This window comes from Antechinus flavipes, chromosome 4 (assembly GCF_016432865.1).
Source record: "Antechinus flavipes isolate AdamAnt ecotype Samford, QLD, Australia chromosome 4, AdamAnt_v2, whole genome shotgun sequence".
Lineage (NCBI taxonomy): Eukaryota > Metazoa > Chordata > Mammalia > Dasyuromorphia > Dasyuridae > Antechinus > Antechinus flavipes.
This window is the reverse complement of record NC_067401.1, coordinates 478980569-479007168: the sequence shown is the minus strand read 5'-3', so window position 1 is coordinate 479007168 and position 26600 is coordinate 478980569. Positions and strand designations below refer to the sequence as shown.

The window sequence follows — 26600 nt, the reverse complement described above, 5'->3', positions numbered from 1 at the left end:
TCCAGGGACCTCGCGGAACGGCCAACCTCTAGATGAGACAGTTGTCCCCAAATGAGAAACAAGAGCTGAGTATGCTGTCCTAGTTTTTTCTTCCCTCTTCCTTTTTGTTACGTGTCTAACCACAAGGTCCTGATTCAAGCACATTTTTCTCCCTCTGTATTCTCCACCCTCCCCTTACTTGCTGCTTATATGCAAATACTGGCTAGCAATGATATCAGGGACACACTTACCCAATGGGTCCCCTCGGGAAACCGGGCAATATCTCATGGCGTCCCGGCTAATACCTGCATCTCCTTTTTGGCCATAACAGTGGGGGTTCTTTCAGTAACTCTCTCTTTGGCCCAAAGGGGAAATGGGGCTATTAGGACACACCCTGTTTTCCAGGGCTAAGGTTCAGCAAGCGAGCTGTTCTCTGAGCTTGATATAACAATCATTTGTGCTCACGCTCTAAAAAGCTCAGCCCCGGGGAAATCCCCGAATCCCCCATCAGGTGGTCTCTGGGTCTGGGCAAGCACCTGTCACCCCTGTGTCCTAGTCAGTAAGACCTGCTGTAAGTCAGCCTCGTTGGTGGTTACTGGTACCCTCCCTGCGTAGGCCACAGGTCACTGTGGAGCCATAGGTATCCGACTTTAAAGCCCCCACCAGGGATGGGGGTCCCCCAGCCAGGAGAGGGAGTCTGGCCCATGTGTCCTCGCTTGCAAACGGTTTTCCTCAATTTGGAATGAAACTTTTGTTTGTGTCCCGACTCCCCTTCATCTCTCCTGCTTTGTTCAACTCTGACCCCACAGATTAGAGCCTGGGTTGGTGTGGTTGCTAGGGCTGGGAGGGGCCTTAGAACAGAGAAAGTCAGAGCTAGAATAAACTCTGGCGTTTCTCCAGCGCATGCCCTGCCTGTCACCAAGAGGAGACATTGCTACAGGTGTAGATCATCTGTCTTTCCTTTTCTACTCGCCCCTCTTCTCTTCTCAGAACTGTGCCTTTAGAACAGTGAGGGCCCCAAAATGATCGTTAGCTGCACTGAGGTAAGCTAGGTGGTACTAGCTTTTCTTGCTTTGAATCTGGAAGACCTGAGTTCAAATTTGGCCTTAGCTGTGTGACCCTGGACAAGTCACTTAACTGCTGTTTGCGTCAGTTTTCCCAACTGTAAAATGGGGATACTAACATCGCTTGGGTGGTTGTGAGGATCCAATGAAAGGGATTTGCCGGGGATGCTGCTGGCTCCTGTCCGGGGCAGAATTTGCACCCAGGGCTCCCGACTCCAAGTCTGCAGCCTTCGTGGCCCGGGGGAAGGGCACCAGCGTGTAAAGGAACTGCGCAGGGCTGAGCCGGGCTCGGAGATCCTCCGAGCGGGCGGGCCCGCCCCCGCACCTGGCCCGCGCTGGCAGTTCCAGGCGAGGTTCGGCGCCTGCCCGAGGGCGGCTGGGAATGTGGAGCGCTCCCGCGCCGCTCCTCAGGCCCCGCCCCTCACTTCCAGACCTCCCCTGGGCTCCGGGATCCAGCTCCACTCGGCGACAGGGGGGAGCCAGGAGGAGGGTGGGAACGAGGCGTCCGGGTGGCCCCGCCCCGGAGGGGCAGGGGGCGGGGGAAGCGAAGCATCTTGGGCCCCTCCTGCCCCTGCATGGAGGGGACCCCGGAGTGCTCGGCGCCCGATCTGCGGGACGTGGAAGGCAAGGTGGGGCGGAAGACGCCCGAGGGGCTGCTCCGCAGTTTGCGGGGCGAGGGAGAGCCGGTCTCTGCGCTGCTGCCGCTTCCCCGAGGAACCGAAGCCGGCCATGGCCCCGGCCCCGGCCTCGGTCTGGGCGACAAGGTCACGGCGCTCAGGCTGGAGCTGGTGAGTGAGTCTCCCCTCCTGTGCCCCGTCCCCACGCTCGGACTTGAGCCTGGTCTTCGCTCCCCACCCCCCACCCCGCCGTTTCTGCGCCCCCAACGGTTAAATAATGCTCCGGCCGGATCCCCCCACCCCCACCCGCCGTCCCCAGACTCAAAGCCGGGCCAGGTGTGCGCCGAACTTGAGGAAGGGCTTTGCGGGCTTGTAAATCCGAGTCTGGGCCAGCCTCCGCCCCGGGGCGAGGAAAAGACGTGCCGGAGCCTTTTCCGTCGCCCGTTTTTCCCCCGTCCGATTCCAGGATAAAAGGTCAGGCTTTCCCTTTCCGAGGGGGATGTTGGGATCTGTCTCACGCCCCAGACGCCCGCCCCGATCCGGCTCTGGGGCCGACACCCCCGCTGCCCTTGGCCCGGATGGAAATGCCAGCCGGCAGCAGGTTGTGGGACCCTGGACAAGACCCCTCAGCGGGACCCGGGCTCTTCTGTGCAAAGGATTGAAGGGGGGGGCGGCTCGCACCAGACCCAGGGCTCCCGGGAAGCCGCCGTGGCCGCCGGGATGGCCACCTCCCGTCTCTCCAGGCGTCCGCTTCCCAGCCCGGGCGGCCTCCTGTTCCTGGGACCCCCGCGTTAGGTGAGGAGGTGCGGCCATCTGCCGGCGCCGCCCTCCCCCGTGGGTGCGGGTTCGGGGTGGGCAGAGGGTGCCCAGACTCCCGCAGCCCCACTCCGGGCTCTGCTGAAAGCCGGGGCTCCCTGACTTAGCCGGAGAGCCGCCTCCGCGGCCCAGGGTCTCAGTGAGAAACAGGCAGGGGGAGCGGGGCGGCGGATGGGAGGCCGGGGCGGCCGCTCGCCCACTGCCTGACCTTGGGCAAATCCCTGCAACTCTCCAGGAGGGCAGTTTCCTCAGTAACTTAGAGGGAAGGCGGCGAGATAGTGGGGAGGCCGGTGAAACCTTCGGGGATGATTGCTTGTACTGCCTCCTGGTGGCCGTCGCGGGACCCTGGAGTCTCTTCGGAGGGATCCGGGCTGAGCCGGCCCGGCCTAGGGGGAGAAGGGAGCTCTCCGCCGGCCGGCTCAGCGCCTTTAGAGAAGCCCATTAATCCCCAGCCTCCCGCAAAGCCAAATGCACGGAAGACCGGCCTCTTCTGGCGCCCGGGACTTTCCACTCGGGAGGTGGGAAGCCGAACCTCAGCCGGCTGCCTGGAGTGAACTCGCCGGGCCCAGGATGGCCTGGGGACTTAGTCATAGCTGCAGCCCCATTTCTGTAGAAAAGTTTACAAAGCGCTTCTCCCTGCATCCCTCCGAGGGTCACTTGTTAGCCCACTTCACAGATGGGGAAACTGAGCCCTAAAGAAACTTGTCGGAGGCTGTTTCCCCTTCAGTGTTAACGCTTTCTGACTTCTCCCTGTATCAGTTAAAGGGGAGGGTTCAGACAAGGTAGAGTTCGGGGAAGGGCTATCCCCCACGAGGATGCCTGCTTGTTTCTCCCCAGACCCCCAGTCTGGCTTCCCAGGGACCCAGCTGGTTGAGACCCAGACATTCTGCATCTGACCGTCTCCTTGCCCCTGCGGTGGGAGAATAGTCAGGCCCTTTCAATGGCCATTATTCTGGGAGTGGATGGTACAGGCTCCGTATTCCACTCTGCCCCTTCTTGGCGGTGAGTTCGGGTCTAAGGAGCCTGATTATCTGCCCTTGTCAGGGCCCTTCCAGTCTGGAGACGGTGACTTTGGAGCACTGGCCCTTTAAGGCTCCCGATTACCTCCCCAAAACCTGTGTGGGGGAAGGGAGGATGGCTCTGCCCTTCGGTACCTCCATCTGCCAACCCAGCTGTCCCCCCCAAGATGGGCTGGCACAGGACCCTCCTTTTCCTGCCTTCCTGACCAAGAGGCCGGATGCTGCTGCCGAAGTGACCTCTTCATGGGCCAGGGAGGGGTGGGAGGGGAGGGGGCATTCCTATTCCTCCCCCTCTCCTCAGAAGCCCTCCTGCTCCTGCCCCCACCCGGGAATATTCCAGCCCTGGCGGTGGGGGTGACCTTGAGCATCCTGCCCTGTAGAACGCGGATCAAACTCAGTGAATTCCCAGCTTTCTTTGGGCTTTCCACGTTCTCTGAGAATCCCCAAATGCCCCCCAGTGGGAGTTGGGGGGGTTGGGAGCCAGGAAGCAGAGTCCCTGCTTTTTCCCGTGGGACCCGGAGGGTGATGTCACTCTCCACCTTCATCCCCGCAGCCATCCATATTCATACCTAGTCTTCCGCTCAGGTGGGGCTGAGGGGCCTGATTTTAGAACTCTATAGAGGCTGTGTTCTCTCTCTGGCCACTAGGTGGTGCAGTGACGTCAGGAAATCTCATCTTTGGGAGTTCAAATCTGACCTTAGACATTTCCTAGCCGGTGACCCTGGGCAAGTCATTAAAATAATGCAGGCGGCCTCAGTTTCCTCATCTGTAAAATGAGCCGGAGAAGGAAATGGCAAAGCGCTCTGTGTCTTTATTAAGAAAACACCAAATGGGTCACACACCACTGATTAACCACAACAAAGTGTTCTCTGTCACCCTGACCCTACCTGGCCTATCTGTATGGCTCCCCATTTGGGGCAGAACCTGGGCAGCTGGCCGGCCCAGGATTCAAGAAACACTGTGCATGTTGTAGGGGGACGCGGGACCGGAGCCCCCATCCCATGCCCTCTTCCCAAAGTTTGCACCAGAATCCTTTCTCTTTTAGCCCTGTGGCTGTTTGGGAGCTCGGCACCTTCCTAGGCAGCCCATTCCTTTTTGGGGTGGTGATGTTCCTTCTGGCCACCAGAAATTTGGCTCTTGGTACCGTCCCCCTAGCTCCAGGCTTGGCCCTCCTGAGACTGGAGGCCTCTCGTTTAGCCCTAGAGTCACATCCAGTGGTCTTGGGGCACCACAAGGGGAACTTCCCTGTGTTCTTGGCTCCCTCTGGCCAGGAGGAGAGAACAGCTTGCATCTGCCCCTCAGCATCCCCCCACTCTCCCCTGATCTGTAGCATGTTGTCCCCGTTTCAGGCAGCCATTCTGGTCTCGGGGACACTAGGGGAATGGACCCCACGCTGCCTCCTCCCAGCCAGCCGGCCTTGGACACCGCCCATGCCGGGGTGGAGGACAGACTTCTGGGACGTCCTTGGAGCTTCTAACTCAAATAGCTTTACTCAGAAGCCCAGACCCTGGCAGTGCCTCCCACAGGGATCCCATCTTGCCTTTCCCCGCCCCTCCTGAAGTCTGGGGAGCCCTCCTGCTGGCCTTTCCTCCTTGGCGGTCTGGCCAGTCTTCTTGCCTTTCCCTCTTCTCCTCATTGGTGCCCCCCCCCCCCGACCTCTTGGTCTTTGCCGCAACTTCTCACTGACTTGACAACTGGACTGTTGGGGAGTCATTCTCTCTGCCCCATCCCTATTATATTCTACAGGGGTCATATCCAAGCTGGGGAACCCTTCGGCTGCCTCCTCCTGCCCCCCATCAGCCCACTCAGCCCCTGCCCAGTCACCAGGGGTCTCCCAAGGCCAGACGTGGAGAGCCTCGCTGTCCTCATGAGAGGCTCAGCCTCCCGGCCTTCGCCCCTCACACATCCAGTCCTCCTGGAGATGTCAGTTGTGACTCCCGGGGCCCTGCCCCCAATCCAGCCTTAACCCAGAGGACACACAAATTTCCCTAGACTTCCCGGACCCATGAATTGCATGGTGATCTGACCCAGCAGCGGGTGTGAAAGTGGGTGTCTGAGGGTCTGCCAAGAGCAGGGTTAGAGGATAGTTCATCATCCCTCCTCTAGAACCAGCATCAGCCATTTGTGTGTCACAACTGTCTTCAGATATTTGAAGGGCTGCCCTATGAAACAGGTCAGCCTGACCCTGCTGGGCTCCAGGTACCGTGGGGGAGAAGTCCCCAAAAGGCCAACAGGGGCTGCTTGGCAGGAAGAATTCCTAAGCCCGAGAACCATCATTTGGCAGATGAGAAAACTAAATCTGTGTGTGTGTGTGTGTGTGTGTGTGTGTGGTTCTGAGTGTGTGTGTGAGTGTGATTGTGAGTGTTTCTGAGTATGATTATGAGTGTGTGAGTGTGTGTGTTTCTGAGTGTGTATGTGAGTGTGATTGTGAGTGTGTGATTGTGTGTGTGTGTATGTGATTGTGAGTGTGTGTGTGAATGTGTTTCTGAGTGAGTGTGTGTGTGAGTGTGTGTTTCTGAGTGTGAGTGTGTGTGTGTATCTGAGTGTGATTGTGAGTGTGTGTGTTTCTGAGTGATTGTGAGTGTGAGTATGTGAGTGTGAGTGTGTTTGAGTGTGTGTGTTTCTGAGTGTGAATGTGTGTGTGAGTGTGTGTGTGTTTCTGAGTGTGAGTGTGTGTGTGTGTGTTTCTAAGTGGGTGTATGAGTGTGTAGAAGTGGCTAGCTTATGACTCCGGGCTCCAGAATTGGGGCTGTTTCCTGACCTGCCCCACTGGGCAGCCTTTACTGTTAAGGACTGGCCTGTGCCCCCCTGCCCGGACTCGGCCTGCAGCCCTCCTCCTCTCCCTCTCTCTCCAGGCTTACCTTCGAGCCACCGACGTGAAGATCCTGCAGCAGCTGGTCACGGTGAACGAGGGCATCGAGGCGGTGCGCTGGCTGCTGGAGGAGCGGGGTACCCTGGCTAGCCGCTGCAGCAGCCTCACCAGCAGCCAGTACAGCCTGACGGGGGGCAGTCCGGGGGCCTGCTCCCACCGGGGCAGCTGGGAGAGCCTGCCTGACCCCACCCCCACCAGCACCACAGCCGTAGACCGGCTGGACAGCGTCTCCATCGGCAGCTACCTGGACACGCTGGCCTCAGGGGCTGAGCCCGATGATGAGGGGCTCTCGGAGGCCGGCCCCCGGCATCCCCCGCCTAGCGCGGCCTGGGCAAAGGCGTCTCCCTCGGAGGAGAGGCCCTGGACAGAGGCCGACTCGGTGTCGGGGGCCAGGTTGGGGCGGAAGCCTCCTGGAGAGGAGGTCCCTGAGGATGCCAGGACTGGCCTCGGCTACGGGGCCCACTGGTACTGGGGACAGTGCCAGGACGACGTGACGTTCTTGTAGCAGCCCCACAGGCCTCTCATCTCCCCCGAGCCCGTCCCCTTCCTCTCATTCTCCGACTGGGGAGACGGCATGGGTTCAGAGATTCCTTTTGGCTTTAAATTTCAATGGAAAATCTGAAGACTTAGGGAAAGATAAGGAGAACTAGACTCCACGATGTTCCTCAGGCCAGCCCCGCTCTCCCCAACTCTTCCTTTGCAAGAGGCTGTCTCTATGTCCTGTGTCCCTCCTTTGGGAAGACAGCCAGATGGCAACCTTGGCCTAGTGAAGGCCCTGCCCGATTTCGGAGAGGCTGGTGGGATGGACATCAGAGAAGGGGTAGCATTGCCCACCCTTCCAAGCCAGCCTCCTCTGGCCGTGAGATGGCGGTGGGAGGAGTCGGGGTGGAAGCTCCTCCCCATTCCCTACAAAGTCACCTAGATTTCTGGGTGGCAACTCACCTCTTCCCTGCATCAGGGATAGCATCACAGTCTGTGGATGAGGTGGGAGGCCCCAAACCCACCACCTGGGAGCTACTTCTTCCCACTGACTCAGGATCGGGAGACCTACTGGGTCAGCATCACCTCCTAGTGGTCAGGCTTCTCCTTGGCCTTTCTTGGGAGTGACAGACCCCTCCTTGCCATGGGCTCCCTGGAGATTTCCTGTCAGTGTCCTTTCCTGTTGGTCTCCACCTCCCCAGTGTTGGGAAAGAACCTGCGCTAGTATTCCCCTTGCTCTCTGCTGAGGGTGGGGCAGAGGTACAGAACTCTGCCCCAGTGGTCCAGGCTGGGATGTACCTGAGCTGCTTCTCCCGCCACCCCATACCCCAATTGTTGCCAATTCATGACCCTTGATCTCAGTCTAGTCTCAGTGCCATAGGTCTTGAGCCTCAGAGTTGGGGGGGAGAGAGGGTAAGGTTATTTGAGGAGAGGGGGGAGGGAGGAAGGCCCACAATACTCAGTTTCAATAAAGTCCATTGTTGGCTGAGCCTGTTCTGCCCACATGGCACCAGCTGCCCACTGCCCTGTCTGTCTTCTGTGCGCCTCCAACTCTGTCTCCCTTTGTCTCGGCTGCCAAGTTGAAGATTATTTGTCTACTTTCTCAAAGCTGAGGCTCATGGGGTGTCTTTATCTCTGTGATTCTGGTCCATTTAACACATGTCTCTTGTTTTTTATTCTCTGATTTGTGTGTGTCTTTGTCTCTGATTTGTGTGTCCATTTGTCTCTGTCTAACAGTGAAGAACTCTAGGCCCCTCTCAGAATGGTGGGATGTCTGGGAGGGCACCACAGATTGGAGAAAGAGCCTCTGTCCATAAATTTCCCGTAGTGGCTTGGCAAAAGGTAAACTAAGGCAGGGGGAGAAGCCAAAGCCAGCATTCAGCCTAGATCCCCTCTCCCTTTCCTTCTATGATAGCAAATGAGGCTAATTCTGAGTGGAGTTGTCACTGTGGAAAGGGGAAGTGGCCCAGACAAATCAACTTGTCTTCATGATAGATGGGGGAGAGAATAAAGGAGACTGCCCTGCCATAAACTCAGCTCCCATAAAGCCCGACAGACTCCAGAGCCTCAGCACATAGGAGACATCCTGACAGCCAGTCATCAGAGGCAGCTGGTGGGCCAGTGGATAGAGTGCAAATTCAGCCTCAGATACCGATTAGCTTGGTGAGCCTGGGCAAGTCTTTTCACTCCTGCCTCAGTTTCCTTCCCTGTAAAATATAATCATCGCACCTACCACCCAGGGCTGTTGGGAGGATCAAAGGAGATTAACTATGGCAAGCACTTGCACAAGAGCTTAACCTTTCCCCTCACTTGCCTACCCTGGTATGACTGGCAGGGGATTTCTCCTCTCCTGGGTTCTGAACTCCACTGCTGCTCCCACTGGGGCCCAGCCAGGCCGCCAGGGCAGTGACCACTGCTCCCACTGGGGCCCAGCCAGGCCGCCAGGGTGGTGATCACTGCTCCCACTAGGGCCCAGCCAGGCCACCAGGGCATTGATCACTGCTCCCACTGGGGCCCAGCCAGGCCGCCAGGGCAGTGACCACTGCTCCCACTGGTGCCCAGCCAGGCCACTAGGGCAGCCACTCTCTGCTATCCTTCCTGAGCATCAGCATCAAACTGGAAGACAGTTTGTCACATCCCTCCCCGCCAACTCCTGACTCGGCCATCTCCCACCTCTCCATCATTCAGTTTCCTTTCCCCCCTCCTTAAACTGTTCCCCATTTGAGTCCAGCCTCAAGAGAGGCATGAAGTCAGGAAGATGAGGAACTGGAAACCAGGCCATATAAGAGAGTACTGAGGACATTCAGCCCCCCTAGAGGAGAGGGGAACAGGGTGGAGCAGGTGGAGTGACTGGATTGTTGCCTTCAAATATCTGAAGGATCGGCCTTGTTCTACTTGGCCCCAAATCCAGGTGGAGAAGTTATGAGAGGCACAACTAAGAAAAAAATGACCAATTCTGGCCATCTGTGGAGTGGAATGCGCTTCCTCAAAAGGCGATGAGCTTCCAGGACCTGAGTTCAAATCTTGCCTCAGACATTTATTAGCTGGGTGACCCTGAGCAATTCAGGAGCCCCCTCCCCTAAGGAACGTTACGGGACCACTTGGTGAGATCCCTTCAAGGAACTTGAAACTTCCTTTCCCAGGCCAGGAGTCCTCTCCCCTCTGGACCTTGCCACCGTCCCAGCATCTCATTAACCCCAAAGCTTGCCCTGCCCAGCAGAGTCCCTGAGTCCTCCCCCCACTCTCATTTCAGTCCCTCTGCATCTCCTGTTTGTTTCATTCACTGTCCCTGCTTCCCCTTAATTCTTATTGCCTCCCCTCCCCCACCCAACAGGTAGTGAACTTTTCTTTAGGGCAGAAGCTTTTCACTTTGTCCATGTCGAACCTATGTTCCCCTGGCGTAGTCTGGTGAAGCCTCTTGACTCCTTTTCAAAATATTTTTAAAATGCAGTGAGAAACTCCTTGGCACCTCCCCCACCTTTTCTGCTTTTTGTTTGTGTTGTCTGCCCCTATTGGACTGTAAGATCCCTGTGGACGAGGACTTTCTTTCCATTATGTCTGGCACATAGTAGGTGCTTATTAGTTATTAACTGTTCACTATATTTCTAGCATCCATAGAACATGTAATATGTGAAGGGATAAGGAATAGATTTAGCAACTGATTGGATGGGGGAGTAAGGCAGTAATGCTGAGGGTCTGACCCTGGGGGATGGTAGTGCCCTGGATGGTTAGTAGAAGGTTGAGTTTCTGTTCCCATTTCTTATTTTTGCAGTCAGTGGGGTTAAGTGACTTGTTCAGGATCACACAACTAGAAAGTGTCTGGGGTCAAATTCGGATCCTCCTGACGCCACACTGCACCATCTGGCTGCTCCCAAGGGGTGAGTTTCAGGGAGTGGGAAGAAGTAGTGAATTCTGTTTTGAATATAATATGTTGATTTTGAGATCTCTCAAGGCCAGGGGTCCTCAAATTATGGCCTGGGGCCATATGCAGCAGATGAGGACTTTTATCCCCCTCACCCAGGGCTATGAAGTTTATTTAAAGGCCCACAAAACAAAGTTTTTGTTTTTACTATAGTCCGACCCTCCAACAGTCTGAGGACAGTGAACTGGCTCCCTCTTTAAAAAGTTTGAGGACCCCTGCTAGGCTGTTCAGTAGGGAGTTGGTGATATAGTCCTGGAGCTCAAGGGAGAGACTGAAATGAGGTGTGTTTAGGGCTAGACTTAGAATCAGAAAGAAATGAGTTCGAATTTTGCCGCAGACACTCACTAGCTGTGTAACTTTGGCCAAATCATTCACTTCTTTCTTATTTGGTTTTCTCATTTCTAAAAAGAGAATAGCAATAGCACCTACTTCACAGGATTCCCAGAAGACTTAAATAAGATGACCTGTAGACAGGCAATTAAGTGTATGATGAACAGAGTGCTGGATGGAGCTGGAAGAGGACCAAAAAGAATAATGCCATGAAAACTTAGGAGAGAGCACTCTGAATAAGACTGCCACATACAGCAGAGAGAAAAGGGCTGGAGACTGAGAAAAACCCCATAAGATTTAATATTTAAGGTATTGATCCCCAGCAAAGATGAGAACAGTTCTCAAAAGACAAAATTGCAAACTATCAACAACCACTGAAAGACTGCTCAGATCACTAATCCCCAGAGCAATGAAAATCCAAATAACCCTTCACATTCAGAAAATTGTGGAAAGATGATAAAAGATAATGATTTTGGAGAAATTGTGAAGACTAGCACACTGATGGTCTGCTGGAGGAGCCATAACTTGGTACAACTATTCTGCAAAGCAAATTGAAATTATTCAAGGAAAGTAACTAAAATATCCAGGCACTGACTTAGAGATTCCTCTGCTAGGCATATGGATCAGGGAAGTAACTGACAAAAAAAAAAGGTTCCATGTGCACCAAAATATAGTAATACTTTAGTAGAATTCAGGGGCAGCTAGGTGGTACAATGAATAAAGCACTAGCCCCGAAATTGGGAGGACCTGAGTTCAAATCTGGTCTCAGACACTTAATACTTTCTAGCTGTGAGACCTGGGCAAGTCACTTAATTCCAATTGCCTTAGCAAAAAAAAGGGGGGGGGGATTGGAAATAAAATAGATGCCCATATATTGGCAACTAAAGAAACTGGCACATGAACATAATGGAATGTTATTGTTCTGTAAGAAATAAAGGAACAGGAGTGTGGAAAAACTTACATGAACTGATAAATGTAAAGCAAGCAATGCTAGGAATACAATATATGCAATAACTATAACTATAAATGTAAGAACAACCATAAAACTATTGAAATGAATGTTGTGAAATTATAAAAAGCAAGTTTAAAGAAGAGATATTAGATGACACGTCCCCCTAATGCTCTGAAGAGGTTCCATGAGTATAGAACATTATATGCACTGTCAGATAATCAGTTTTGTCTAGTTCTGAAAGGGATACACTGTGATCTCCCAGTGTTGAAGTTTCATTCTCTTATTTCTTCTTGTAACTTGCTTAGCTTTCCCTTTCCCTTTTAGATGATATTCCAGTCATTGTATACATGCTAAGTATTTAAACAATTCATTGAACTGAATAATTCATTGAAGTCATTCATTCATTCATATAGCATCTTCCAATAAAATATAGTTTCTCTGATTATTTTAAGGCTATTCTTTGTTTGAAATTATGATTGCTACCCCTGTTTTTCTGAGTTTTGCAGCACAATAATATATTTGCTTTAGTCCCTTATTTCAATTCTGTGTAAATATTTATTTCAAGTGAATTTCTTGTAAACATTGTTAGATGATGTTTTCTAATCCATTTTGCTGTTCTCTTCTGTTTTATAGACAGGTCCGTCTAATTCATATTCACAGTCATGATTTCAACTGAATATTTTTCTAGTCTCCTAGACTCCTGTTTTATTTTTCTTCTTTATCTTTAAAAAACAAGTTATGAGGGATGTCTCTCTGAGAAGGGGAAAGGAGTGATACAGCTCCCTATCAACAAAACCTATCAACACAAATCTATTTTTTAAAAACCATATATCAAAATCTTTGGAAATCTTTGATTTTGTTCCAGTCTTTAATCCCTTGGTCCAGAAAATGACAATATATAAATAAGAATAATAGATGAATAGCTGGAAGGACCATACTTCATTTATAGGAAATTTTGACTCAATATATATGGAAACGGAGGCAAAGAGAAATATGAATTACTTAAGGTCATAAGGTGGAAGTGGAAGAACAGGTGCTCTAACTCCCAAACCAGCAGTCTTGGCTGCATTTTGCTGGACTGAACAGCTGTGGCGTCCAAGAGAATAAATAGGGCCGGGCTCAGAACTACCAGCACGCCGGTCTTCTCCAAGCCTCCCGGCAGTCCTAAAGGCTTATCTACTTCCTAGAGATACCTATACAACGGGACGGAAGGACAGACTCGGGTGGAGACGCTCCCCTCCCCCTCCCCAGCCAAGCAGACTGCAGCTGTCCTTAGTTTCTGGGAGCTCTGGCACGCTCTCCGGGTCCGGAAGGGTAAGGAGCTTTGGAGACCACAGAGTCCAATCTCATTTACAGGCAGGCCAGGTGGCTTGTCCAGGACCCCACAGGCGGGACGCGTTAGAGAAGGGCTAGAACCCAAGCCCCCTCCCGGGACCGGATTGTTTCTCTGGATCCCGTAATGGCTGGCAGGGATACAAGACAGAAGGGAATGGAAAGGAAGGAGGCCTGTTTTCTGTCCCGTCTGTGGCGCGAACTGGCAGCAACGAGCGTACCCAGGCCTACGTGAGCCCGCCGGCGAGTAAGCCTTTCTGCAAGGACGCCTTCATAATGAAAAAACCCAGCCTCTCCCGAGGGCCAGATTATAGCCACAACCACCTGCGCCTGCGTATTGGCTCCTCCTTCATCTCGCTCGCGCCCAACGAGCCTTCGGCCCCGCCCCCATCCAATGACGCTTGCCAGAGACGTAGCCAATGGATAGCCGCGCTGGGTAAGCCGCCACCCGATTGGCCGGGATCGTTGGGGGCGGGAATTCGTGCTCCGGCGGGTGATGCGGGATGTGAGAAGCGGTAACTGGGGTGTGCGGGAGCTGAGGGCTGGAAATGCGGGTCGGGGTGACCCCGGGGCCGGATCCGGGGCTGGGAGCGGATCGGGACTGAGACCCGGCCTGGACTAAGACCGGGACCGGGACCGGGACCGAAAGCAGGCTGCGGGAGCTTATTACCGAGAGTGAACCGGAGGCCCTGGAGGGAAGGGAGGGCGTGGGACCGCGGCCGTAGGCCCCCGTTGGGAGGGGGACCTCAGAAGTCACCAAGACTTGGCCTTGACCGCCGGGGAAACTGAGGCCCGGAGAGGGACAGGGCCCGACAGCCCCCAGAGGTGGCTCAGCGCCGAGGGTCGGTGGCTGGCAGTCCGCAAGCCCTGGTTAAGCACCTCCTGTGGGCCAGGCCGCATCGAAGCGCCAGGGAGTCCCAGGCGGGCAGCCAGCGAAGGGTCCCCGAGCTTAGAGGCGCGGGGCTGGGCTGGGGAGGAGCTTTGAATGCCCAATCGCAGCACTTTTGTCTTTTCTCTTGGCGGTGATGGGATGATCCCAGGAGGTGATGGGATCGGCCCAGAGCTTTAGGAAAATCACTTTGGTGGCTGAAGGAGGAGGATCAGATGTGGGGGGATTCAGGGTGGCAGGGCTCCCCCCATGCGCCCATCCCCCAACAGCTCCTGGCGGGTCTGCCCCGGCTGGGGGCAGCGGGAGAGGGGGCCAGGCCTGGACATGAGAGAGCCCAGAAGGCCTGAGGGTAGTAATGGGGCGGGGAGGGGCTGTCACAGGGGGGATGCCGTTAGCTTGGGCCTGGGTCTGGGTCTGAGGCGTCTTCAGGACATCCTGCCTGAGATTCCCAGGAGGCAGAGGCTTGAGGTCAGGAGAGGGCTGAGGACCCCAGAAATAGCCCTGAGAATGTGGGTGCGGAGCCGGGAGCGGGGAGAGGACGGCCCCGGCTGCCCCCAGCCCCAGCAGCTGCCCAAGAGCCCTGGAGTTCGGGTCTGGCCTTCAGTGTTAGCTTGGGCAGGTCCCTAGGGCTGGGCCTCCGGTACCGAGCCCTCCCCGCGGGCTGTGGGAGAGCCTCTGACCAAGCGTTTGGCCGGGGTAATTTCTGAGCGCTCACCCCCGAACGTGAGCCCTGGGCGCCTGTCCTCGTTGCTCTCGGGGGGCTGCTGCCCCCGGAGCTGGGGATTCTTTCCCGTCGGCGCCCTTCCTTCTCCGCGTCTGCCGGCCCGGGCATCTCCTATGGCTCGGGCCCCTGCCATCCGCCATCGTCATCCCTTCTTGCAGGACCCGCCCTCCCGGCCCCGAGACTCCGCGAGGCTGTCAGATCCATGGGGACCTGAAGGTCCCCCCCTTGGAGTCGGGATGGTGAGTGTGGATCGTGGCCCCGGCTTCCTTGGGCGCCTTGGGGCCTTGCCCTGCGGCTGGGGCCCTGGTGGAGCCTGTCCCTTTCTTCTTGCAGAGGAGGAGCCTGGCTCCGAGCCAGCTCGCCAAGAGGAAGTCAGCGGGCAGCGCCTCTGATGAAGAGGACTGGAGCCCGGAGGTGAGACCCAGACCAGCTGTGTCCCGGGCCCCCTGGGCCCTGGGCCTGCCCTCAAGGGGCTCTCCTTGTAGTGGGGAAACGCCTGGGGCCAACCTGCTGTAAGCAGCCGGAGTCTGAGGTCACAGAGGGGGCCCTGAGGGTCAGGCTGCTAGCAGGAGGAGGGGCGCCTCGCTGAGGGGGGGCTGCAGCTGGAGAAGCCGGGAGGAGGAGGGAGTGGGCACTGCCCGGGAAAATGCCTGGAGTCGGGAGATTGTGTGGTTCTGAAAGGCCTTGTGGTGGCGGAGGAAGAACTGGCTCTCAGGCAGTTGGTAAATGTTTATTAAGCGCCTCCCATATGCCAGGTGCTGGGCCTGGGGATGCAAATGGAGGCAGAAGGCAGCCCCCTCCTCTCCAGGAGCTCCCGTCTAATGGGGGAGACCCCATGTAAGCAACTGCAGAGAAACAAATAGGGATCGCGGGGGGTGCTGGGTGCACAGAGCCCTGGCAAGGCCCTTCCCCCGTGTGCCTCGGTTTCCTTCTCTGCCAGACGAGCTGGAGAAGGAGTGGCCAAACACTGCAGGGTTTGCCAAGAAAACCCCCAAGAGGGTCAGGAAGAGTCCGACAGAAACCCCAGGATAAATTGGAAGCCTGTGGGGAGAGGGCGCCTGCCTGGAGGGAAGGCCCTGGAATTGAGAGGAGTGAAAAGGGCTTCCTGTGAAGGGGAGGATTTTGATGAAGACTTGAAGGGAGCCGGAGGCCCCAGGGAGTGCCCGGAGCCGGGAGTGCAGGGTCTTGTCCTGGAGCCCGGCGCTCTGCGCCCCCCAATCCAAGGCCGGGTCAGGGAGGCAGCTGTAAGGACCCGGAGAGGGGAGTTTGGTGGGGAGGGGCTTTAGTGCCAAACGCAGAGTTTTACTTTTGACCTCGAAGTTGATTGAGTAGGGGGTGTCACGGTCAGCCCTGCATTGCGGGGAAATCACTTGTGGCTGACTGAAGGATGGTGTGGAGAGACCTGAGGCCCTCAGGGGGCTGATCTGGGTGCCAGCTGACGAGGGCCTGACCACAGGGGGTGGGACCTGAGAGATGGAGCTGCGGAAAAGGCAAACGTGGCAACTGGCTGGCCGAGGGGGAGGAAGGCTCAGAAAGGTGGGGGAGGGGAATATAGAAAATGGAGGGGGAGGGGAGGAGGGCTCTGAAAGGATGGGAGGGGGAGGGCAGGCCCCAGGGGAACACAAGATTCATAGACCCCAGAGCCTGGAGGGAGGGACGGCCACCGTGGGCCTCCTCAGAAGGGCAGAGAATTGGGGAGGCCTAGAACTGAGGCCCTTTGCTCGGACTTTCTAGTCTAGGCCTTGTTAACGCTGCTGTCTCGGCCCTGGCAGAGCCCAGGCTGGCGAGGCCCAGGGCCTGCTGTGACTCTCCCCGCCTGCAGGGGGCTCCAAGCATGCGCCACCCTCAGAGCCTCCCTTCCGTGGCACAGCCACCGACAGGCCTTGATTCCCTCTCTAGACTCCCAAGAAGCGGAGATCGGGCGGCGAGGCGAGTGGCCGGGACTGTTTCCTGTCACCCTTTCGGAAGCCCCTGACTCAGCTAACTAATCGGCCGCTCTGCCTGGACAGCAGCCAGCATGTAAGTCATTTGGGGAGGGGGCTCTGACTGGGCCTTGGGGAGGGGGGGTGCGTGCGCCCCCGGGCATGTGTGTGGGAGGTGGGCAGGGGCTGCGGCTTCCATAACGTAGCCCCCGGGAGCTGTTTCCAGCTGATTGGGCACAGTGCGAATGAGTGGCTGCTCGTGGGCCTTGGAGGTCCCGCCCTGGAGCCCCCGGCTGGCAGCGATCTGACCTGTGCCGGCATTTTCCTTGTGACCCACGGGGGCTCCCGAGCCCCGGCCCGAGCGCTTGGCCTGAGAGGGGGACTGTGGGAGCCCAGCCCAGGGTCCCGAGCTCTCTCCTCCCTCAGGTTAGTCCTGGACTCTTGGTCCCGGTTCTGTCACCTCCCAGGCCTCTTTAGCCCCCCCCCTCTGCTGTCACGCCAGCCGCCCCGGGCTCCTGCTGCCACAGCGCGCTCATGACCCGGCCCGTCATCTCCCTGCCCCCGGCCCCGGGTCCTTGCTCCTCCACCCCTGGCTCTCCGTCTCTCTCGTGGGAGGTTCCTACTTCCTCCTCCTTCTGGCCGCCCAGGACCGTACCTGAGGAGTCTGGCACTCCTGGCTCACCGGCCCCTCCGAACCCCTGCACCCCAGAGACCCTGCCCGGGCCCTCCTCCGCGGGCTCTCTTCCCTCCTGCCCTCCGTTGTCTGGGGGCCACGGGCTGACCTCGCCAGTCCTCCAGAAGCTCCTCACGGGACATGAGGGGTGGGGCGCGGGTACCGAAAACCGAGGGTCGGGACTCTGCAGGCTGATCTCCCCTGTGCTCCGCCAGACTGGCCGTTTCCCACCTCTGCCTTGGCTCGGGCTGGCGCCCCCTCCCCCGCCAATCACGCTTCATAATCTTGGCAATCATGTTAATTTCAGAGCGAGCTCTGGGCCTCTCCCGCTCCTTCCATCTCTTTAGCGAAATATATTCATGACTTTGCAGCGGCCGTTTAAAATGCATTAGCTTACTAGAAATTCATGAAAGTCAGCGCCCGCTGCCCAAAGGAGGGCCGCCACACAAAGAGGCAATTCCTCGGGGACGCGGGCTCACTTTGCCGTTGCGAGCTCCCCTCTAGTCGAGAGGAGGTTCGCTGCTATTACCGCGCTGCCCCATCCTTCATTCTCCTTAAAAATCACTCTCCGGGCTTCTGCTCCCACCGTCCCCATTACCGTCTGGCGCACGGGCTCCGCTTCATTGAATATTGTAATTACCCCTGGGGTCAGGATGGGCACGGAGCCAAGCCCTCATTTGGAGCTGCCGCTCCTGGAGAGACTCCACCTGGTCCCAGTGAAAAATCTGTGTCTTGGGGCAAAAGGTGGTAATTGATGCTCTGGAGCCCAGCCTGTCAGGAACGGGGGCCGCTGGACACGGAGCCAGCCGGGGAATCCGGGTTAAAGCTGCCGCGCCGCTGGCTAAGGAGGTTTAGGGGCCAGCCCCTGCCCAGCTTGTCTTCCCTCAGAGGGTCCTTGACTGGGAGCGGAGAACTTGGGGGGGGTCAAGGTGGAGGCTTTAAGGTGTCTGCTTCTCTCTCCAAAATCCTGTTGTCTTTCCCTCCCATCACCCCCATCAAAAAAAATGAAGCAGGGTGAGAGGTCAGAGCCATGTTCTGGTTCTATTTTGCACATGGGAAGATCGTGGCTTTCAGGGCTACCGTAGGACAGGTCTAGAAGGAGCCTGGGAATTGTGGAGGCGGGGGCGGGGCTTCCTGCCGTGAAATTGGGGGGGTTCCCCCACCCCGAGAGCGCGCCATGAGAGTGATGGCTGCGGCCCAGGCTTGGAAGGCCCCGTCTGACCGGAGAGCCCAGTCGTCCCCGCAGCCCCTTTCGTTGGACCCTTTCTGCCTCAGGTGTGCCAGCGGCCAGTGCCCATCTCCAGCAGAAGAGGGAGGTACCGCTGCTCCCATCTCCCAGAGTGAGGTTGGGGTGCTGATGGATGGTGCTCAGCTCCCGCAGAAGGGGTTGGAGGTGCCAGTGGATCGTGCCCAGCTCCCACAGATGAAGTTAAGAGTGCTGACGGATGGTGCCCGTCTCTTTCAGAAGACAGAACTCCCAAAGAATGATGTGCATCTCCCAGAGAAGAAGCTGGGGAGCTGACGGATGATACCTGTCTCCCGCAGAAGAAATCGGGGGTGCCCATGGCCAGTGCCCATCTCCCCTAGAAGAGGCTTGGAACCCCATTCCAGACCAATCCAGGAATTCCACAGATACCCACTGCTTCCCCTACAATGGGGGCCCTCTGCTGGTGTGAGAGCTCACATCACCCTCCCCCAACTCCCCCTCTTCCCCCCCCCCCCGCCCGTGTCCCAGTGTTGAGCCCAGTGGTGCCTTCCAGGGCTCAGCGGGCCCGCCGTCCCCAGGCCTGGGCTCTCTGCTGCCTCCTGCGGGCCTTGGGCAGAGAGGGCTGAGAGGGAGACTGCCAGGGACTGGGAGGTGGTAGAAGCTGCGCTGGAATTCGTTGAGTATTAAAGTTAGCAGTGCCAGCTGGCCCTCCCATGGCCCTCTGTGGTGGTTGTTTGTCCTTCGTTCTCGAAGGGGTCCATGACGTCAGGGAAGTGACTACGTGACCTGCAAGTGAATTGGGTTGAAGTGAGGGGGGCTGGGCAGGTCGCCGTCCTCATTTTCCCCTCCAGGGGTCGGGGATCAGGATGATTGGAGCGACCCGAATGACCCACATTCATTGTGAAATGCTTCCGGCCCTTGCAGCAGCCCTGGGAGGGGCCAGGTGCTGCTCTCATCTCCATGTTGTAGATGAAGGTGCTGAGGCAGAGAGAGGAAGGTCACACAGGTGCCCGGGCCACCAGCTTCCCCGCTCTGCCCCGCACTTGTCCGCCCACCTGTGACCTGCGTGGGAGAGAAACAAATCCCTTGTGCTCGCCGATGCGCTTTCCTGGTGTTCTGGGAGGTCACTCGTCGGTGCGCTTTCCAGGTGTTCTGGGAGGTCGCTCGCCGGTGCGCTTTCCGGGTGTTCTGGGAGGTCGCTCGCCGGTGCGCTTTCCGGGTGTTCTGGGAGGTCGCTCGCCGATGTGCTTTCCGGGTGTTCTGGGAGGTCGCTCGCCGGTGCGCTTTCCGGGTGTTCTGGGAGGTCGCTCGCCGGTGCGCTTTCCGGGTGTTCTGGGAGGTCGCTCGCTGGTATGCTTTCCAGGTGTTTGGAGGTTGCCGCTCTGGCCAAATGTGCCAGGCCCTCCCTGCCCCCCCCCTCCCCCTAGGAGGGAGCTGTGAGCAGCCGCTAACGCGCCTTGTGTCCTCTTCCCCTCCAGGAGGCGTTTATCCGGAGCATCTTGTCGAAGCCCTTCAAAGTCCCAATCCCCAATTACCAAGGTACGTGGCAGGGCCTCCCTCCCGTGTGGCCGAGGCCGGGGGCCTGCCCTGCGTCGCCGCGTTGAGCTTGGCTGCAGGAGGGTTACGTAGCTGGGCGCGTCCCTGCTTCCGGGCGCCCCGCGATGCGCATTTATTCCCTCCTCCTTGGGAGCAAGAATCCGGGAAAGGGAGAGGAGGGTTGGGCTTACGGAAATCTGGGTCCAAGTTCTGCCCCAGATACTTATTAGCCACGAGACGCCTGCAGGGAACGGTGCGCCAAGGCGCTCTCCTCTTACTGGAGACAAAAGCGGGGCCTCGAGGGTGGGAGACATGCTGAGGATCCCAGAGGGGGCCCTCGAATCCAGGTCCTTGGGCCTCAGTTTCTTCATTTGTGAAATGGGGATGATCACTGCTGCCCAGGGCTGGTGGTGAAGTGAGACATTGATGTAAAGTGCTCCCAACCATGGAACATCATGGAAGTCGTGTTCCTTCTGCCCATTGGCCACACCTGTGCCCAGGCGGAAGGAAGCACCAGCGCCTCCCAGAGGCCCCTGCTGTGGCTGAGGAGAGCCGCGCTCACTCCCTGCCGTTACTTCTGGGCCCAGTTTCTCCAGCGTGGGGCGGGGCATCCACCGGACAGTTAGGCCCGCCCCTGCCTCAGGGCTAGGTGGCGCCCCCCTTGGCCTGGGAGAGGGGCTTGGGCAGAGCCTGTGGGGGGAGGGGGCCACGCCTGAGGGCGCCTGCTGGCCCGGGAGGCCGTGGTGCCCTTCTTCCGTGGCCCTTTCCCACCATCGGGCAGCGTATTTTGTGGGAACAAGAGACGGGAAACCTGGTGGCCCAAGCAGGGCCTATGGAGCGAGAGGAGGCCACCAGGCCCCCCTGCTCATCCTCTGTCCAGAGGCGGGGCTGGGGCTGCACAGACTTTGAGTCCTGCGTTGGTGTCTTTGAGGGACTGTTTTTCTTTGCTGTGATGGGGGAGGGGTGTGTGCAAACCTGGGGAAATAAGAGAAGCACCAGTGAGTGTGGGGGGGGGGAGCTGCTGCCCCCTCCCCAAAAAGCCTCCCTGTCACTGGTGACTTTGCCTGTGATTGCTTACAGGGCCTCTGGGCCTCCGGGCCTTGGGCATCAAGCGGGCGGGGCTCCGCCATGCCCTCCACGACCCCTTCGAGGAAGGCGCGCTGGTTCTGTATGAGCCGCCGCCTCTGAGTGCCCATGACCAGCTGAAGCTCGACAGGTGAGTGACAGGCGGGGCGGGGCAGCGTGTGGGAGGGCCGGCCCAGCCTCTCCCCATTGGTGGCTCCGGGGTCCCCACTCTGTGGGCTCTGGGCGGGCTGGCTCCGCTCTCTCCCGAGGCCCCGATGGAGTTTTATGTCTGGTTCTGGGCGGTGCGCTGTGGGAGTCCCACTGGTGAGTGGGAGGGGCCAGAGCGGGGGACGGGACGAGTAAGGCCTCCAAGGTTGGCTGTGTGAGTGTCAGTGAGAGAAGTGGGGGTAGAAAGCTGGGAGACGAGGAGACTTCGGGGAGACCGACCATTTCCTCAGGCTTGCCTGTGGAGGAGGGGCTGGGAGCAGGGAGGCCGGAGTCGGAAAGGACCCCTCCCCAGGAGGTGGGTTTGGGTGGAAGGGGCTGCGCAGAACTCGGGGTCCCTGTCAGCAGGCGGGTTTCGGGAGAGCCCCCGGGGGCTGAGACGGGTGATTGAGGGAAGTGGGGCGAGTTTGGGGGGAGGCAGCCATAACAAAGAACCGGGGACAAACAAGCTGTAGAGTGGATGCCCTGGAGGTACCAGCCAGAAGGCGCCAGAATTAGGGGGGGTTGGGAAAGGCTTCCTGGAGAAGGGGGTGATGAGGAGGGAGGGCATTCCTGGTGTGGGGGAGAGCCAGGGAAAGTGCCCGGAGTCTAGAGATGGAGTCTGGTGGGGGGGGGGGGGCAACCTGGAGCTCATTGGCACTGGGTGTGGGGAGGGGAGTGGGGGGATGGGAGCTGGAAGAAGAAAGGTGGAGGAGACCAGCTGATAAAGGGCTTTGGGAGCCAAGCAGAGAATTTTCTCTGACTCGGGGGGTGCTCGGCAGAGGGGAGGCGGTGGGAGGCCAGACCTGAAGTTTAGGGGCAATCACTTTGGTAGATGAGTAGAGGATGACCTGGAGGAGGAAGGCCCTGGTGGTCAGAGGCAGGGAGGCTCACGGCCGTATCCCAGGCTTGAGGTGACGGGGCCTGCACTAGGGTCAGGCTGTCAGAGGAGAGAGTTTTATAAAAGTGGAAACGGGGGCTTTGAAGGAAGGCAAGAGAGGGTAAGGAGTGGGAGGCACCAGCTCGCTTTGGGGCTGGGGGGTGGTAGTGCCCTTGCCAGTCATAGGGAAGTTGGGAGGAGGGAGGGCAACGGGCTCAGTTTGGGATCTGGTGAGTTCGGCTATCTCTGGGTCTTCCAGTTGGAGACGTCTAGCAGGCAGCGGGAAACTGAGGTCAGGAGAGATTGGGACCTGATAAGTAGGTCTTGGGATCACTGCATAGAGGTGATCCCCAAGTGGAATGTAGGTGGAGAGCAGAGGGCCCGGGACAGAGCCCTGGGCGGCCCCCACGGTTACAGGAAGCAGAATGGGGGTTCTGGGAAGGGCGATGTGGGCCGCTGGGGGCACTCACAAGGAAGTGGGTCCGCCGGGCAGTGGTGGCAGCAGCAACCCGGGGTCTGGGCGTGGCTGGGGACGGGAGAGCGCGGGAGACCCGGCAAAAGCGACCTGGCATTTTCTCATTTCCTAGTGATTAGTTCAGGGCCTGGCACACAGTAGGTGCTTAATAACCAACTCCTTCCTTGACGATTTCTGGGAGAAAAGACCCTCAGTGTCTGGGGGGGAGGGGCAGCAGCGGGTTTCCTGGGGCTGCTGGCGGTGTGGCTTAGACTTACCAAGGCTTTCCGAGTTGTTTGTATGGTATTATTATACAACAGTAACGTTAGCGAGAGCGGCATTTGGGTAGCACCTGCTGTGTCCGGGCGCTGCGCTAAGTGCTTTTATAATGGTCGGATCATTTAGTTCTCTCAGCAGGTGGGGCTGTGACTCTCCTCCTCACACAGATGAGGAAACGGGCAAGCGGGGCTGAGTGACTGGCCCAGGGTCTCCCCGCCAGGAGGTGACTGAGGGTGGGTCTGAGCTGCCTTCCGGACTCCAGGCCCCATGCACTCTCCGCTGCAGCGCCGCCCAGTGGCCGGAGTAGCGTCAGCGCGTCTCAGTCTTCCAGGGTTTCTCTGAATCCGGCTCTTTCCCGATTTATCACAGCTCGTTCTTGGGCCGTCCCTTGTCCAGCCGTTTGATGCGGACGCCAGGACTTTATGCCCACGGGTCCTTTCTCGCTCTTTGCTCTCTCGGGAAGCACGGGCCAGTGACCCCTTCCCGGCCCCCCCAGCCCCTCCGGGCCCCTCGCAGCTGCCTCGAGGCGCGCTCCTAGAGCTGTTAGCCACGAGCGTCGTTGTCACGTGCTCACTGAGAGTTTGGACTGAGAAGGCTTGTTGGAGGGCGGCAGGGCTGCTGAGATGATGCTAGTATCGGGGGACAGACAGAAAGCTGATGGGCTTAGGCCGGGGAGCCTGACGTTGGGGGGGGGCAGGAGTTCTGGCAGGAGAGGGAGGGGGCATTAGTTAGAGAAGGCGCCGCCTTTTGGTTGGGGACCCTCCCTCCCCCAGCCCCGGGGTTCTGAGACAGTGCAGGAGACCTTTGGGGGCTGGGGCCGCCACTGAGCTCGCCCTTGGCTCTGACTCCCTTCTCCCTGCTTGGCAGCAGGGAGACTGCCCGGCTTGAGCTGACCACGTCCCCAGGAGCCCGAGCCAGGGCAGCTGCCGGCATCTGGGCCGTTTCAGTCTGGGGATTCTCTCAGCACACGCAGTGAATTAGGGGGTGATGAGGTGACGGCGGGCGCTAGGGAGATGAGGTTTCTGGTCCGTCCCCTGGCACTTGGGTCAGGGAGGCTGGGCCGCTGCGACCCGCGGACAGAGGAGAGGCCGTCGTCAGGGCTCTTCCTGAGAGCCGGGCTGCCCCACCGGGCCAGGTGCTGCTCACATGGGGCCTTGGTGAGGCCCTGGGAGGGCGGCCCGGCTGTCCTGGGGAAAGGGGAGTAGCTCAGACCTGGAGACTCTGGGTGCACAACGGCCCAGGCCCCGCCTTCGTGGAGCCCAAGGGTGGCCGGCCTGGCCGCCAGGCACAGTTCCGGGCAGGTGAGCGGCCCAGGGAGTCGCTGCGAGTTGCCCCGAGGCTGTTCACGTAGTGAGTGTGTTTTAGGGGACACGTGGGCAGGGCCCCAGCGAGGCCGGGGCACAGAGTGGCAGATGGGCCCGGAACGGGCACTGGAGTCAGCCCGAGGGAGGCCGTGATCGCCAGGCCGTGCCCTCTGACCTTGCAGGCAGGAGCTGAGGGCTTCCTGGTATCCAGGCAAGGGAGCGAGGTGGTCCAGCCTGTGCCTGAGGAGGAGGAGATGCCAGTGGTCTGAAGGCCCAGTGATGATGGAGGCAGCCCAGGCAGAGGCTGTGGAGAAGCAGGGCCTTCAGCTCTGGGAAAGCGTGAGAAAAAGGCCGGGAAAGGGGGACTGCCCCCATCCACAGTCTATTTTCTTTGACCTCTTTTCTTAGGGAGAAGCTCCCCGTCCATGTGGTGGTCGATCCCATTCTCAGCAAGATCTTACGGCCCCACCAGAGGGAGGTAAGTGAAGGGCCCCGGAGCTGGGCCTGGGAGTCCCGCTGGGATGCTTAGGGTGCGGCGCTCGGCTTCTGGGCCTGCCTCTGGTTCTGAGCGGCCCCGTGACAGGGCCCGTCCTCCTCAGGGCGTCAAGTTTCTCTGGGAGTGTGTGACCGGCCGGCGCATCCCTGGCAGCCATGGCTGCATCATGGCGGACGAGATGGGCCTGGGCAAGACCCTGCAGTGCATCACGCTGATGTGGACGCTCTTGCGCCAGAGTCCTGAGGGCAAGCCGGAAATCGACAAGGCGGTGGTGGTCTCCCCCTCCAGCCTGGTCAGGAACTGGTCTAACGAAGTGCACAAGTGGCTGGGCGGCCGGATCCACCCCCTCGCCATCGATGGGGGCTCTAAAGAGGAGATCGACCAGAAACTGGGTACAGACCGGCGGTCCCGCACAGACAGGCGCCTTTGGCTGGGTTTCCCGTGCCTTTTGTTTGGGGGGGGGGGTTCAGCAGGGCTGGAGATGGGGAAGAGAAAGCTCTAGGAGTGAGACATTTCTGCGCTAACCCAGCAGTTTTCCTCTTGAGGCTAGTTTGGCCCCAGGACAAGGGACCCTCCGCTAATCTTCTATTAGTCCCCTCAGGCTCTCCCTCTGACCGCGCTCTGTCTCTCTCCTCCGCCCCCCACTCCCAGCCAGCTTCATGAACCAGCGGGGCTCCAGGGTCCCCTCGCCGATCCTCATCATTTCCTATGAGACGTTCCGCCTGCACGCTGACGCCTTGCAGCGAGGGAGCGTGGGGCTGGTGATCTGTGACGAGGTAGGCGACGCCCTCTTCCGGCTGGCATCGGGCCTTCCGAGAGCCGTCTGGGGGGGGGCTGTGTTGGGGGGAGGGGAAGGATGCAGCAGCCGCGCCTCAGGGGCCTCAGTTTAATGGCAGGTGGAGGATGGGCGAGCAGAGTGGGGAGGGGGCGACAGGGCGGTGGCTTGGCGGGCAGGTGCAGGCTTTTGGTTGGGCTCCCTCCTGGGCTGGAGCCGGGGGCCTTGGGCGGAAATAGGGATGTCTGGGTCACCCTGCGGTTAGAGGGAACGCTGGCGATCTCTGCTTCGGGGGCCGCCTTTGAGGTGTCTGTGAGACACGCAGGCAGAAAGGGCTGGAGCCTGGGGGCGATCGAGGGCGGGATGGGCAGCTGGGTACAAGGCTCTGGGGGCAAGAACCGCGTCCGTCTCGGTGTTGGTTCTGAGCAGGACGTCCTGCCCCGAGGAGGCAGATCCATGGGAGACCGTGGCGTGGGGCGTTTCCCGCCCTTATCCAGCTAGCATAGAATGTGAATTCCTGCTAGAATTACTGCGCAGTCGCCCTTTCCCGAGATGGTCCTGGTCCAGTCTCTCCCTTCCAGGCCGGTTCCAGTCTGCTCCAGGCCCTGCTTGATCCAAGGGGTGGGAAAATAGCCAGGACGAGCCTGGGGGCTTTTAGCGGCGGCTCCTGTTCTTGGTTCTGGGGCTCCCTTCCACTCTCGTCGTGTCGAGCTTGTGGTCTTCTAAGGCCCCCAGATCTGTTGGCAGTTGACCTGAAACCTTCCCGTCTCCACCAGCGTGTCGCGCATTTGCCCCGGCCGTAGTTTCTCCCTGACGTGGCCCAGGGTTGAGAACCAGCGTTGTTTTTTCAGGGCCACAGGCTCAAGAACTCGGAGAACCAGACGTACCAGGCCCTGAACAGCTTAAACACGAGCCGGCGGGTGCTCATCTCGGGGACCCCGATCCAGAATGATCTGCTGGAGTACTTCAGCCTGGTGCACTTCGTGAGCTCTGGCATCCTGGGTGAGCCCCCCCCCCCGCCTGTGGAGGCCCCGGGCCCCGTGGAAGCCGGCTGCCTCTCCCTGAGGGGAGCTGCCCCCGGCGGAGACAGAGGCCCCAGAGGAGCTGCCGTGGCCGTGGGCTGGTTCTTGCCTGTACAACGACCCTTGGGCCGGGCTCTCGGGGGCCTCCCGGTCCTCTGGGGAGGAAGGACAAGGAAGTTTCCCAGGGTGTGGCTCGGTGCCGTCCTCGGGGGCCCCACAGAAGCCAGGGCTGCCCTCGTGGTTCTGGGCTGAGCACGGAGGGAGGGAGGGGGGAGGGCGGGGGCCTCG

General features: G+C 58.6%; 2 protein-coding genes across 4 annotated transcripts in view; both read left to right on the top strand.

Annotated features, from left to right (window-relative positions):
* Positions 1-1527: 1527 nt before the first annotated feature.
* On the top strand, positions 1528-11995 carry LURAP1 (leucine rich adaptor protein 1). The gene is made up of 2 exons (XM_051999845.1): positions 1528-1831; positions 6351-11995. The coding sequence occupies exons 1-2, from the start codon at positions 1619-1621 to the stop codon at positions 6870-6872; spliced, it is 735 nt and encodes a 244-aa protein (XP_051855805.1). The 5' UTR covers positions 1528-1618; the 3' UTR covers positions 6873-11995.
* A 95-nt stretch (positions 11996-12090) lies between these two features.
* Positions 12091-26600, top strand: part of RAD54L (RAD54 like) — a 20329-nt gene continuing 5819 nt past the window's right edge. The window contains exons 1-10 of one of the 3 annotated variants that reach the window (XM_051999835.1): positions 12091-13318; positions 14654-14734; positions 14829-14909; positions 16395-16514; positions 19776-19836; positions 20914-21049; positions 24428-24497; positions 24619-24907; positions 25167-25291; positions 26142-26292. In XM_051999835.1, coding sequence (XP_051855795.1) covers positions 14732-14734; positions 14829-14909; positions 16395-16514; positions 19776-19836; positions 20914-21049; positions 24428-24497; positions 24619-24907; positions 25167-25291; positions 26142-26292 — 1036 coding nt within the window. In that variant the 5' untranslated portion in view covers positions 12091-13318; positions 14654-14731. Of the gene's footprint in view, positions 13319-13356; positions 13398-14201; positions 14735-14828; positions 14910-16394; positions 16515-19775; positions 19837-20913; positions 21050-24427; positions 24498-24618; positions 24908-25166; positions 25292-26141; positions 26293-26600 lie in introns of those variants that run through there. The other 2 variants (XM_051999836.1, XM_051999834.1) reach the window with 2 other exon arrangements.